This window comes from Trachinotus anak, unplaced genomic scaffold, assembly GCF_046630095.1.
Source record: "Trachinotus anak isolate AG129_WGS33_773 ecotype Australia unplaced genomic scaffold, CSIRO_AGI_Tana_v1 ptg000008l, whole genome shotgun sequence".
Lineage (NCBI taxonomy): Eukaryota > Metazoa > Chordata > Actinopteri > Carangiformes > Carangidae > Trachinotus > Trachinotus anak.
In genome coordinates, this window is record NW_027273859.1 from 20,434,196 (window position 1) to 20,448,552 (window position 14,357).

At 39.9% G+C, this 14,357-nt stretch overlaps 1 protein-coding gene across 1 annotated transcript in view; it reads left to right on the forward strand.

The window, feature by feature from the left end:
* oxct1a (3-oxoacid CoA transferase 1a) overlaps positions 1 to 14,357 on the forward strand; it is a 43,174-nt gene that overhangs the window by 13,905 nt on the left and 14,912 nt on the right. Inside the window, exons 8-13 of the mRNA XM_071483390.1 lie at positions 7,260 to 7,367; positions 7,684 to 7,798; positions 8,226 to 8,320; positions 8,993 to 9,041; positions 9,392 to 9,464; positions 11,056 to 11,131. Coding sequence (XP_071339491.1) covers positions 7,260 to 7,367; positions 7,684 to 7,798; positions 8,226 to 8,320; positions 8,993 to 9,041; positions 9,392 to 9,464; positions 11,056 to 11,131 — 516 coding nt within the window. The remainder of the gene's footprint in view (positions 1 to 7,259; positions 7,368 to 7,683; positions 7,799 to 8,225; positions 8,321 to 8,992; positions 9,042 to 9,391; positions 9,465 to 11,055; positions 11,132 to 14,357) is intronic.

Here is a 14,357-nt window from a genome sequence, read left to right on the forward strand (position 1 = left end):
TGTATTCTGTTACTGTGGCTAAGCAATGGAGTGGTGTGGGTGTTAGTGTGCACAACCCAGCCAGTCATGCATGAGTTGAATGAATGTATTTATAAATGTGTTTGTTCTTTTGACCAGGCTGGAGGTCTAATTGGATATAAATGACCTCAGTATCCTCAGGGGCTTCGGCATCAGGCTTCCATTTGCATTTGTGTTGAAACAAAAATAGCAGCGAGGGCTTAAACAGTGTACTGTTGTGTGCCTTAAATGTGATTACTATTGCAACAAAAAAACCAACACATTTGCACAAAAAAAGGGCTTTAATTACCGTAGGTGTAGATAATGTTCTAAGTTTCTTTACTCTAATGTTTGGCCTTGGATTGAAAGGTGTTAGCATGAACCATTTAGTCTTTTCTGTGTTACATAATGCCTTGTTTGTTCATTGCTGGAATTTCAGTTATTTATTACAGACAACATTTTCCATGCCTTGTTTAGTTTTCTCGCCTTGTTTTTGACTTGTGCCCTTGAATAACTCCATTACTCAAGCTACTGTTGGCAAATAATTATGAATCCACTCATTTTCCCCATCATTTCCTGCCTAAAGAGGTTTATGAATCAGCTTTTGTGTGCATAAGATGTGCAATGAATGTCATCATTTCTGTCTTTATTTTGCACAATTTGTAGGCAAGGATGTTGTGGGTACAGTAATGGTTGAGGTTATTCCCTTTCCAGCCCTTCTTTGGCTCGGCACCACAGTGTTGCAAAAGTGATGAGTAGCCTTGATTTAATAGGATTCAGAGGGGAATCCAAATTGATTTAAATTATTATTGTAATATAGTAATGATGAACTAGTATCTTTACAGTGGCATTGCACACCACCAGGTCCTCATTTTTTGACATGCTATAGTAGGTACAGCAACAAAGTTAACATTGTCCTCAGTAAAGTGCCACTATATTGACTGTAAGCTGAAACCTTTCAAGAGCTAATGTTGGTAATTGCAGGGCTGGCTTAGCTACAGCCACAGCAAATTACTATAGTATCAATGGACAGATGGGCATTAAAAGCCTTTTTTTTTTTTTTTTTTACTCACAAAAAGTGTGCGTATGCTCATTTGTATGCATGTATGGGAAGAAAATACTTCACAATGACACTGATAGCATTAATATTGTATTTACACGTCCATTTAGCAGACTCCCTTGAGATGTGAGACCATACATCAATTCATGAATTGGTGACAGTCATAGTGATCAAGGTCAGTAAGATTAATTTATTGTAGCCTTGAAAGAGGCACACAACTAAACTAAATTTAGATAGTCTGTTTTTGTATCCATTGTTATTAAAGCACTAGTGCATATATATGTGCATATAATAAAATTCATACTGGCATCAGATTAAATAGTGGACTAAATGTAGCTGCTCAGGTCAAGTCCTTCCTGCATGAATTCGGACATTTGAACATACAATTTCACATTGAGCTGAATAGAAAAGCTGATTTGGTATTTCAAAACTAGTGTATCTTGCAGTTTACATTTTTTCTGCAATACCAACAATTGTTACCAAACATTGCCCCAATTTAAAATGTCTCTTCCTGAGCATTATAGGAAATACTGAGCATTCTGGTCATGTCTAGTCTGAAATGGAACGTTACATCACTTAGGCTGACATTGACTTGTCGAGGAGTTAGACACGATGGCATACACTTTTATATTCAAGTGCCATGCTGACATTGACTCTTGACTGAAGCCAAAGCTGATGATGTACTGCGGGGCTAAGGTTTATTAAGCAGCTGTGGGTCACAGCAGAAAAGCAGATAGAGAGAAACGTTGAAAGCAGCAACTACAGATTTCTTTAACATATGCACAAACTGAATGTCTGAAATGCTAAAATTGGCATATTATACGTTCTGAGTAAAAGTTCAAAGTCCCCTGATGATTGCCTGTCATCTGAATCTGAAGCACATTGCACAGAGGCTTGTGTGTTCCTTGAAATGTAAACATTACCATTTGAGCTGGGTGTGAAGTTGTCCACTCCAACTGCTTTGGTGTGCAGTATGTGCAATTTAAAAAAAAAAAAAAAATGTATTTTTAGTTCCTGTAATTTTGTTAGGGTTTGCACTGGTTGGCTGTCTCCCATTTTCTGGATACCATAAAGGCTGTCATAGACGAGGCGAGCTTCCACTGAGAGGAAACAGATTGCTCATGTCGTCAGTATTCTGGGTTAGAGGATAAAGCCGGAGCTGAGCCCCGAAAGTGGCAGCAGAGCATGGCCAAGTGCCCACACACACAAACACACATGCACACACACTGGGAGGAAGATGGAGAGGCTATAAATACACAGGGTAATGAGAGTGTGGTGTCGCTGTCATCCTCATGCTCTGTCGCCTGTAGCTACACCATCTCCTCCTCCCGGCTGTCGCATTTCAGTACGCGCACAAACACGCACACAAACACCCAAACAAAATAAAGACATGATGGATTATAAGATCAGGTTACTCCATAATTAAAGTGTTAGCTACTGAAGCTTGTCTGTAATTTCCCAGTTAATCAAGGTGTTACATTAATCTGGTTTAAAATTAAAGATCGAAACTTGAAATTGATATATCCGCACGCTTTTTGCTCAGTTTAGTAAAGAACCCTAAATGTTTCATCTCCATCTGAGTAAAGTTTTTGCCCCACAAGTGGCAGAGCCAAAAGGTGGAAATGCGAGTCTACCTACTGTACCACATTGATCTGAAAATTGATTGCTCATTACTTCGATGATGCCCAGACGTTACCTTTAGCACCACCAACAGGACAAAACTGGATGTTGATTTTTTTTGGGCAGAGAATATTGATATGAAAGACCTGATTTTCATTAAATTAGCCAGTGTCAGTGATTATCAGAGGAACACTTTTTTTTTCTTTTTTTTTTTTTGTTTTGGGTGACTCCAAAAACTAAATTCTACTTTGTGATCAGCTTTAGGACAAATCCATCACGCCCATCACTGTTAAGTGTAAAGTTGACACTTGTTTGATTCATTCAGGCCAGTGCCTTTGTAATCGGGGTTGTAATGGACATTGTTGTTTCTAGAAGCCACTTATTACCATTTTGTTGGGCCAGATACAATTATACCATGCATATGCTCCAACAACACCAACACTTGCTCCTGGTTGGCAATTTGCTGACTGGAATGTAACTCAGATGGTCAACAGGAGTGCGATCAGCTCAAATGAATGCCTTTACTCAGACGTGCTAATCACTAAAACGAAGGGAAAACATAAACTAATTTTGATCCTTTCTTTTCTTAAAAAATGTGGTCAGACTGCAAATGTAGTATGGTTTTAATGTTATTCTGTTTGTTGGTGGTTTATTCTAGGAATGTGGTAGCATTGTGTACCAATCACTTTGAGATTAACAATATTTGACAGAGCTCACCGCCTAAAAAAGCAGACACTCTCGAAAAAACGCTTGTTGTGTCCCCAGAGGGCACTTTGGTTCCCTCTATCCTCCTGCCAGCTCACTTCATGCCTCGCTCTGCTCTCATTGATGTGAAAATTGTTCTACAGATACGGGAATATCAATGTGTGTGTGCCTATGCGTGTGCCCGTTCTCTCGCTCCACACACCTGCTCATTTGTGTGCGTGTCTGTGTGTTATTCCTGTGTGTGTGTGTGGTTTTTTTTTTTTTTTTTTTTATTATTTTGTTTTAATGCTTTATCCTTCCTCGTCCGTTGAACCTCCTTTCTGAACTACATCTGAGCACCGGTGCAGCCGCGACACATCACCTAGATGAAAGGAACCGAGGCTTTTTTATGTACACAGCACATTTAAATTGTATGAGCTTGTTATTGTGCTGCGACTTAGCTTTGGAAGGCTAATTGAAAACTGAGCTGAATACATGATTTGTTTGCATGTGTGTGAGAGCCCAACAGAAGGACATGGAGAAACCCATCCCTGAGGTGTGATTTCTTTTTTTTTTTCTTTCTTTCTCTTTTTTTTGTTGCCGTTGGTTTTTTTTAGGGGCACTCTATTTTGATTGAAGAGACAAAATAAGGGGTTAATACTTCTAATTAAATTAATTTATATGAAGTCTTGAAATTCATGCCACCAAATATTTGTAGTGAGTCTCTTGCCCCGAGTCTTCCCTATTTTGTTATTGTTATGGTTTTATAATGTGATGCGTGCAGTCTTGCTTGATGAAGATGTCTATGAAAATCATCATTCCCACAAAAGACAGATCAAGCCCCCAGAGAACGATGTGGGTGGATGTGTGGGACTGCAGTTCTCTTGCGCTAGCAGTCTCATCCTGCATGGCCTCATTTTCACTGTGGAGCATCAGAGATTTACCATAACCCAACCTAGAGAACCAGAAAAAGAGTCTGAAATCACTTTATGGTCCTGAGTGGCCCTAGCTCACCACAGACCAAAGCCTGCGTATCCATGACAACGCTAAGATGGGATCCACTCTTAGCCATTGACTCCTCTCAGTCAGCACTGAGTGCTGAGGGAGGAAGTGGAGATAAAGAGAGTTTCAATTCAATTTGCTCTGAACGGCTGCTTGCCCCTCATGTAAATGGAATAAGTAGGTTACACTCTGAGCCGCACAGGAGTGAAGCACAGAAAAGTAGAGAGAAGGGCGAGAATTATGTTGTCATGGTTAAGTCCCCTTTTAGTCCCCAGCGATGTGATGATATCTCTGGTGCTTCGTTGCGCTCTTCTCTTTTTTTCCTTTTAATTTTGTGTCATCTCGGGGGCTTTTCCCTCTTGAAGATTCTTCAGGAAGAAAGAAATTGCACCTCCTCCCTCTCAGGGCATCTTCGGTTTGATAAAGGACAACAGGTTTCTTCGGTTTGATAAAGGACAACAGGTTTGCTTGCTGTTGATCCCTTCCCAGTTTAGTTTTAGTCGTATGTTGACTCAAAATCTCAGGGACCAGTGTTTTTAATAGCACAGTCCACTGTAAACATGACATGAACACGACATACAATGCATTCAGAAAGTGTTCAGACCCCTTCATTTTTTTTCTTCCTCACATTTTTGTGATGTTGCAGTCTTGAAGTGGAAACAGTAATTTTAGCAAAAGTCTGGGACCACTCTCAAATGAGATTTTTCTACACCTTGATTAGAGTCCACCTGTGGCAAATTCAACTGATTGGGCATGAATAGGAAATACACACACCTGTCTACATAAAGGTCTCACAGGAAATCATATGACAGGAAAATCCAAGCGCAGAGGTGGAAGGAACTGTGTGTCGAGCTCAGAGACAGGATTGTATTGAGGCAAAAAAAAAAAAATTGTGCCGCATTGAAGGTTCCTAAGAGCACAGTGACCTCCATAATTCTTAAATGGAAGAAGTTTGAAGTTTGGAACAACCAGGACTCTTCCTAGAGCAGGCTGCCCTGAGAAACTGAGCAATCAGGGGAGAGGGGCCCTGGTGACCAAGAACCTGATGATCACTTCAGCTGAGCTCCAGAGATCCTGTGTGAAGATGGTAGAAACTTCCAGAAGGACAACCATCAGTGCAGCACTCCACCAAGCTGGGCTTTATGACATAGTGGCCAGACAGAAGCATCTGCTCAGTGAAAGACACATGAAAGCTGCTTGGAGTTTGCAAGCAGTCTACCATCAGTTTGTCCTCAGTTCTAACTGTCTGGAGGAAACCAGGCACTGCTCACATCACTGCATCACCTGCCCATTACCATCCCAATGGACCTGAAAATAGCTGTCCACTGAGGGTTCCCATCCAACCACACTGAGCCTGAGAGGATCTGCAGAGAAGAATGGCAGAAAATCCCCACATCCATGTGTGCAGAGCTTTTCTCAAGGCTTGGGGCTGAAATTGCTGCTAAAGTTGCTTCAACTAAGTACTGAGTAAAAGGGTCTGAATACAGAAGTCAGTGTGATATTTCAGTTTTTCCTTTTTAATAAATTTGCAAAAACTTAGTTGAATTCAGTTTTTGCTCTGTCATTATGGGGTTTGAATGTAGATTGATGTTTTTGTTTTATTTTTATTTTATTTTATTTTATTTTATTTTATTTTTTTTATTTTAGCATGAGGCTGCAAACCAAAAGAAAGACTGTTAATACTGTCTGAATGCACTGTGTGAATTTTAGGAGCTAGAGCAGGCTAAAAATGGTGCAGCAGGAATGAGCCCACACATACTGCACAACATTTCTGAACACCTGTATCGTGGAGGCTGTCGGCTCACTTTGTAGCGGTTCCTAATGTTACCTAAGGAAGAGGGAGCAGGTGCGCTCGTGGTGGGATCTCTGTCTCAGCCTTGTTGACCCAACTCTGCTTAAATCAATAGCCATTTCCATCTGTGTCTTGTTAGTCAGACAGAAATAACCCCTCATGTACACTCCTCTTCTGCTGCTGGACACTTTCTACACAAAGGTGATGCACTTCTGTCTCAGAGCCAGGAATATATTGTTTGCTTGATATCTGAGACGCATACCTTCCCTTTTATGTTGCAATATTAAACGTGAGTGTAATTAAAGTGTGATGACGGTATATTTAGACAATGAGAATAAGATGAGCTGAAATGTAAAAGAGTCCTGAGGCAGAGCTTGTGGATTAGACCTATAAATAAAATATATGTAGCTGTACATTGTTTTCCACATAGGGGAGTATGAAGTCTAAGGTCGTTTTGACCTCTGTGTTTGGTTTGACTAAAGTCTTCCCAACACCAATACAATCTCCTCCAAACACCCCTACTCTTCTTTGCCTTTGATCCAGGGATCAAGCTACGCCCCTCGGGCTTGGAGTGTCAGATGATCCTCTTCGGTTTTCAGTCAGCCAAGCTGGATTTAGGTACACAGTCAGTGTTTGCTGGACTCAGTGTTGCTAAAAGAATTAAAGCAACACCTTCTCCCACAAATATTTACCCTCTCTCTCTCTCAAGACTTGACAGGAGCAGAATTTTTTAACCTGTGAAATCATAATTGAAGAATAAATGTCCACATGTGCGTCCTTGTCACTGGTGTTTGTAGCTCAGTTTAGGATTTGATATCAAACAGAAAGAAAAGCTGCTGAGTTCCTTAAAAAAAATTCCCATTTCCATTTCGTCTTTATCAGGAATAGTCTTTAAAAACCAAATAACCTAAAATCCAGATTGGCAAAAAAATCTGCTGGTTTTTATCAGTTAATCTGTTATATTTCATAGCTGGGTAGGTGGAGGTTATTTCCTGGTTGTGTAATTTAATCATCGCATGGTTTCCTTATCTGAACTTTAATCTCAGGGGTCATGAGACATTTTACAGGCAAAGGTAGAGTTCATCACTCTGTGTCTCTGTGTAGGTGGAGGAGGTGGTGGATGTTGGGACCTTTGCGGAAGAGGACATCCACATACCCAGCATCTATGTCCACAGGGTTGTCCAGGGAGCCAGCTACGAGAAAAGGATTGAGGTACAGAACAAGGCTTTTCAGGGTTTGCATTTATACATAAAAGGCATGAATAAGCATGTTGTGACTTTATTGGAAGTCATGTTCATTAACCAATTAGCTGAATTATTAAAAATGATACATACATGATTAATCTTCGAACAATTAAGTGCAGAGTTAAACCCTTTGTGATTCAGCAGTTGTAGCAGGATTTAATATTTCAATCTACTGTTCAGAAACACACATATTAGTTCTTATCCATAAATGTCATTGTACTCAACTAGAAATAGCTTCTCATGATGTTCCTCTTGTATATCTCTGTACCTCTGCATGGTTCCAGAAACGCACAGTAAGGAAAAGCCAAGAACAGAAGCCCAAACCAAAGAAGGATTCCGATATTGTTCGTGAAAGGATCATTCGCCGGGCTGCTCTGGAGTTTGAGGACGGGATGTATGGTATCCTTTGAAAAGAACACAAGCAGTGAGCAAATCACAAAATCATATAACTTTGCTCTCCGGGTGCCTCACTTTGATTACCACAAGTAAACCAAACTAGGTGTTGGACTGTAGCCAGAGAAGAGTGAAAGCTGTGCTCTGGCTTCCACTCTTTTAAAACATAAGGATTAATTGTTTCCTTTGCACCAGTTGATTGTGTTGGCAAACTATGAAAATTATTAATATATATATATATTTTACATTTCAGTGTGATGGTGTTTGTCCTTCTTCAGGAAAACAGCCATAGTGAGTAACCACTCAGGAGAATGTGAATAAGCCCACAAAGGTCATCAGGTGTTTAAAGAGGAGGCTGTGCATTGTACATACATGATTTTCATTGCATCAATCCAAATGAAATTGTTACTGTCTTTAACTAAGAGCTAATCAGCTAACCTTGGTATAGGTATCCCCATGTTGGCCAGCAACTTTATAAAACCAGACATCACCGTACATCTTCAAAGTGAAAATGGAATTTTGGGACTGGTAAGACGCCAACAGAGAGTTTTCTTCCCCCTCACTTTTCAGAGCTTTGAATCTGAGCTAAACAAACTAACGAGCAGCATATTTTCTGTCCTTTGTGTAGACAGTCATTTTAAGCGGCAGTAAAGGTTTTCAAACTGAATTGTGCTCTGAGCATGTCGCAAAATGAATAGCCATTTATTTGAGCGGTATCATTGCTAGTTGGGGCCCTTATTTGAAATATGCTGAGTTTGTTATGTAACAGATTGTGGCAGTTTGACACTTTCTCTTCCATTTTTCTTTCTCACAATCATTATTTGCTGGCTGAGCCTTCAACAAAGGCTGCTGCAGCTGCTATCGAATGACTTTCCAATCAGTTGTGTTGACAGGAGAATGTGAGCGCCTACGCTAATGCCTTATTTGTCGAAATTTCTTTTAATTATGAGTGTCAGTTATACAGAGGTACTGCTCTCCTCTCCTCTCCCCTCCTCTCCCCTCCCCATCTCCCCAAAAGGATTGCTCCCTTTGTTGAACACAGAGAAAATCAATGTCTCATCTAATCAAAGAAATGTGATTGTGTCTGTCTCTCCCTTGAAAAATCATGGCCGGTCAGGCTGAGTGACATGTGTGAGAGTGGCATGTGTGGCTGTCCGCCTGTGTGCGCGTTCATATTCGTCTCCATTTCTCTCGGTTTAGGGCCCTTACCCCACTGAGGAAGCAGTGGATGCGGACCTGATTAACGCTGGTGAGTGTTACTCTAATAATAAGCTCCCAATGATACACTTATGTATGTATAAAATGTGGATGTGGAAACATTGGTTTAACTAAATTATGATAACTGAACATTTTATTCAGATTCACATTTAAAGTGATAGGAACATAACGTTAACATTTGGCACCTCTTTTTCACATCAGTACTTTAAAAATGCAGATTCTCCACTATTTATCTGCTTGTTTATTTTTATGTATCTGTTTAATTTCTTATGTTATTTCATTTACCTTCTTTGTGATTATGTTTATATGTAAACTGAGTTCACTGCTGTGATAAATGAATCCCAATATTCTTTAAAATAAAATCAACTCTCTGTTCTGTAGGAAAGGAGACTGTCACCGTGCTCCCTGGAGCTGCCTATTTCTCCAGTGATGAGTCATTTGCCATGATCCGAGGGTAAGCTCTGAAAACTTTTACGTGGATTTACATGCAGACAGCTTATTAATACTTTTCATATTACCGTGAGTCACTTCAATGAGCTTCTCGGTGCAGTTTATACAGAAAAAACAAGAGTAAAGACACTTAAATAATTTTCTCAGTAAGTTTCCTCTTAATTTATTAGTTTGTCACCTGCACCATAATCTAGCTGTAATCATTAAGCAGGATTTGACCACAGAACACAGCCACAATTTGAGACACTGGATATTAGTAAATGGCTTCTGTCACCAATACAAGTAGACAGCATTCCCAAGGTCCCTGGTTCCTATTGATTTACTAGCTGTCTGAGATTGCCCACCCGCACTCCCTGCAGCATCAGTTCTGTTTGTCCACCCAGTGGAAATCCAATACTGCTCATAAATAGCACTGTCCAGTCCCAGTGTCGGGGACCAAATGGAACCACGCTGATTGTGTGTGTGTGTGTGTGTGTGTGTACTTGTACTTGCTACATAGTAAGGACCAAAAAAAGTATTTTACTAACAGAGTGAGGACATTTTGGGAAAGTGAGGACATTTTGGCCGGTCCTCACTTTTTGAGAAACCTTAAAATCACATTTTGAGGGTTAAGACTTGGTTTTAGACCTATGGTTAGAATTAGGTTTAGGTTAAGGTTTGGGTCAGGGTTAGGGTTAGGCACTCAGTTGTGATGGTTAAGGTTAGGGTAAGGGGCTAGGGAATGCATTATGTCAACGAGTGTCCTCACAAAGATAGAAGTACAAGTGTGTGTGTGTGTGTGTTTGTGTGTGTGTGTGTGTGTGTGTGTGTGTGTGTGTGTGTGTGTGTGTGTGTGTGTGTGTGTGCGCGTTCGCTCGCTGATATGCACACACAGTTAAGAGGCCAGAGTTGCTGAAGCACTACAGAACATACGGATTGGATTGTTAGACATGTTGCTTGAATTTCCACATTGAACTGGGGTGACATTTAGACTTCTACGTGCCCCCACCTGCTCTAGAGGCAATGTTGGACACTTGGCTTTGTACTTTGAACCCCTTATTTAGGAGAAACAGCAAAAGGACTTGCTCTCTGAGGACAAAGGCTTACAAATTAATAGGAAGACCAAGTAACCATCTTGCCCACAGAATCACACTTAAATTTATTTAGCAAATATTGTACATTGATATATAACAGGCAATTAATGTTGCAGCTAGAGCAGATCTGAAGACCTCCGCACCAACCAGAGAGTGATTATACAAAATACAAATGATATTGTAGAGACAAAAATGTAGTAAGAAGATACAGTAGTTAAAATAATACACAGTTGCTTTAGCATTTTACTTATGACAAGTTCTGCTGTCTAGAAGCCTGCAGACATTAAAGGGTGGTTATTATTTTGACTGCATTACTAGACTACCAGTTTGTTGTGAGAATCTGTCCTGTCATCAGGTATCTGGTATTGTCAAGCGTTTGTGTTATATGTCTTGTCACAAAAAAATTGGGTGACTGTAGCAATACTGCATGTATTTATTTTTGGGGAGTGGACTTGTGAGTTCATAAGTTGAACTGAATCTGAAGTTGACAGCTGTCTTCTTCTGTTGTGTCATTCTCTTCAGGGGTCACATCAACCTGACAATGCTGGGAGCCATGCAGGTGTCAAAACATGGAGACCTAGCCAACTGGATGATCCCTGTAAGTTTCATTTTGAAGGCGCTCATGTGATTCTATCTTCCAGATTCATGCTTTTCTTCTCCATCTGCTGGAAGTCAACACAACATTGGTACAATAGGCATGCTCCAAAGGCTGCTTTTTAAAGCCTATAATAGTCTGTCTTTATTTGAGTTTGTGGCAGAAAGGTTTTCATGCTCTAGTAATGCAAAGCTCGTGGTATTGTTGGATTTTCTGATATTTTCTTGGTATGCATGTTGTGTACTTTTGTCTACATAGTTGTACAATTTTTCTGCTCACTCTTTATCTTTAGACAGCCGACTGACACAAGTCAAAACCCCTTGATATTTCTTCTGATATGTTTGACTGTCACTAAATTATCCACTTCCTAATGCTTCTACTACTAGCAGTAAAATTATTGATTAATTTGCTGATTTATTTTCTCATTAATTAATCATTTTGTCTATAACACAAAGTAGTTAAAAATGTTCTAGCCAAAACTTAAAATTGCTTGCTTTGTCCAAGCGTCAATCCCAAAGCCCAAACACGTGTCTGGCGTGTTTGCCTGAAAATTGTAGCAGTAATCAGAATAGTTGCAGATTAGTTATCAGTTTCTCAACTAATTGGTTAATTGTTTCAGCTCTGCTCTGAATACCTGGATGTGTTATGTTATGTTAAATCATGACTAATTCCCCTTTACTCAGGTCTCCTAAGTAACTGAATTACTCAGGTTTCCTAACCTGAGTAAATGATTTTGAAGCGGGGTTAAGATTTTGAAGGTCATTACGGGAAAAGAAAGTATTGGTTATATTTATAAAATATAATTTATCTTTAGACAGTGTCAAACGTGATTATAATCTCTTGATTGAAACAGAGTCACCCGAAGGGTGGCCTTGGTTGTTGTTATTAAAGAGCACGAGGATATGCTTGTCAGGGGATCAAGGTGTGCTTGCGGGTGCTGTAGTATAATGGGTGGCCCACATTACTGCTGGATGTTCCATCAGGTCAATTGGTCTTAAGACCACGTTGGCCACAGTCGTCCTCAGTGATTACTAAGGTCAAGAACCCATTAAAAGGCTGTTCATAGTGTGGGAGGACTCAACCAGAATGCCCCCCGGCACACAGCTGTTTTCTGCTTGACTGAAATGTGCATGCAAGGCTGTTTCAACCAGTGCATCATTTTATAGATGCAAATCTTCTAAGCAGTGCATACAGCCACGGAGTGCTCAAGATGTTTACATATAGAGATTTTAATGATTAAACATTATATATATATATATATATATATATATATATATATATATACACACACATACATGTAAGGCAGCTCTGTGCACAGCAATACTGTTGTTCATGGTGATCTCTAAATTTTGCAACCTAATTTATTTTCTCTTTACCCCTCCAGTTGTACTTGTTTGCCCATGGTAATTGCTAATTAACCGGTGCTTAATTAAGCACATTATGGAGATATTTGAGGCCTGCATTGGAGCTGTTATTCAGAAACGGTAGTTTATCTTGTTTGGCCATTCTAGTGTTGGACATTTTGAACAGCAAATTGATGCAGCAAAACAGGCACACATACCTCTGTCCTCACCTACGCTTCAATCTTCATTATCCCCTCTTTTTAAGGGATGGATGAAGAGAATTACATTTCCCACCTTCTGTGATAATGAAAATTATTCACTATCTAAAGATGGGTACATAGCGTGAAATTGGAAATGTTTTACGTAGGAGTCGGGGGATGCAGTACTCTCAGCGTGATTATGTTGATTTTGAACGCTTTTAATATGCAAAATGCAGATGAACATTTTCCAGCTGAGGGCTTTGAAATGCTTTTACATCTCCACTCAGCCAGAAACATCTGGAAAAACAATAGATGGAGAGAAAGGGGTAATAGAATAAAGCATGGCATTTTGGATTTGGTGTGCTGCTTTATCACTTAGCTGCTGGAGCTTTATCAAGCTGTCCTAAATGTAGGGGTCCGGCACCCTGTAATTCGCAGAACATGCAGACACTTGTGTTTTCTGTCATGTTCACCTCCTCACAGATTTGTAACAGCCAGCAACACACTGTTTTCAAAATGAGAACCGTGTTTGACTTTCATTGACTTGGACTTTGATTGCCTGAGCGGCACTACTTTAGTTTTCCTCTTGCTCTTTCCAATCTGAGACGAGTCAACAGGTCAGATTTTGTAAATAAAGAAAGACTCAAGTTGACCAAAGCAATAAAAAATGAATCCAGTCAACTCAAATACAGCTGTGAATTTTACAAAACAGAAATGAAGTTTGCTAGTTTTTGACTTCACCCTGAGAAAACAAGCGCTACATCAGATAAATATATATTCAAAGTTCTTGGAGGCTCAGTGTAACTGCAGCTTAAGTGCTGCAATAGTTCAGTCTACTGACTATTAAAATGCAGTTGCTAGCTCAAATGCTCATGACAAGGCCTGATGGCAGCTTTAATGAAGGAGCTGCTTAAGAGCATGGTGTTTTCTACTTAGAAGTTCACTGGCTTTTCTGCCATATCATAAACAGATTTACCTGGACATGGTTGCCAGCTTATCATCAGTGGAAGGTGTCCTGTTAGGTATTTGTAGGAGCACAAACCTCTCGCTGCCTGTCTGTGTTTTTCTGTTCTCCCATATATGCAAATGTGTCTGAGCTGCACTGACCATTTTTTTGGCAGCTTTAAAAAAAAAAAATCAGAAACTCAGGAACATGACTAATTTACCTGAGATTAACTTATTGCCACACATTACAAGCATTACTGGTTAGAATTTCAAGTTCAGTGCAATCTAAGTCTCACCATTTTTGGGAAAAAAAAAATTATATTTGTCATTTCATGTGGTAGATTACACTGCATTCACCAGTTATACACTGCACACAGTTATTCTTTCCAGTTACTTTCAACACATCCATTGTCTTCCTGTCAGTCCCATCTCACCCTCTGATTCTTGTCATTAGTTGTCTGGGTAACGAAGGCTCGTGGCGGACCGTCGCTATGTTATTAAATAGAGAGCCATTTGTATCAGACAGCGGAGATTGTCAGAGAATTTGAGGGGGAGAGAAAGGAAGCCAGTTGGTAAGTGGGAACTCTTGGATTGTGAAGGGGGTCATTTTCTGTGGTGTCTCTGCCGCTGACTGGAAAGTGAACACTTGCACAGCAAATGAGGAAATTGTATTCTGTTGTCACGGCAACACAAAAGAAAAAAGAAAAAATTAAAGCAACCCCTAAACCAAGTAAGAGAAAT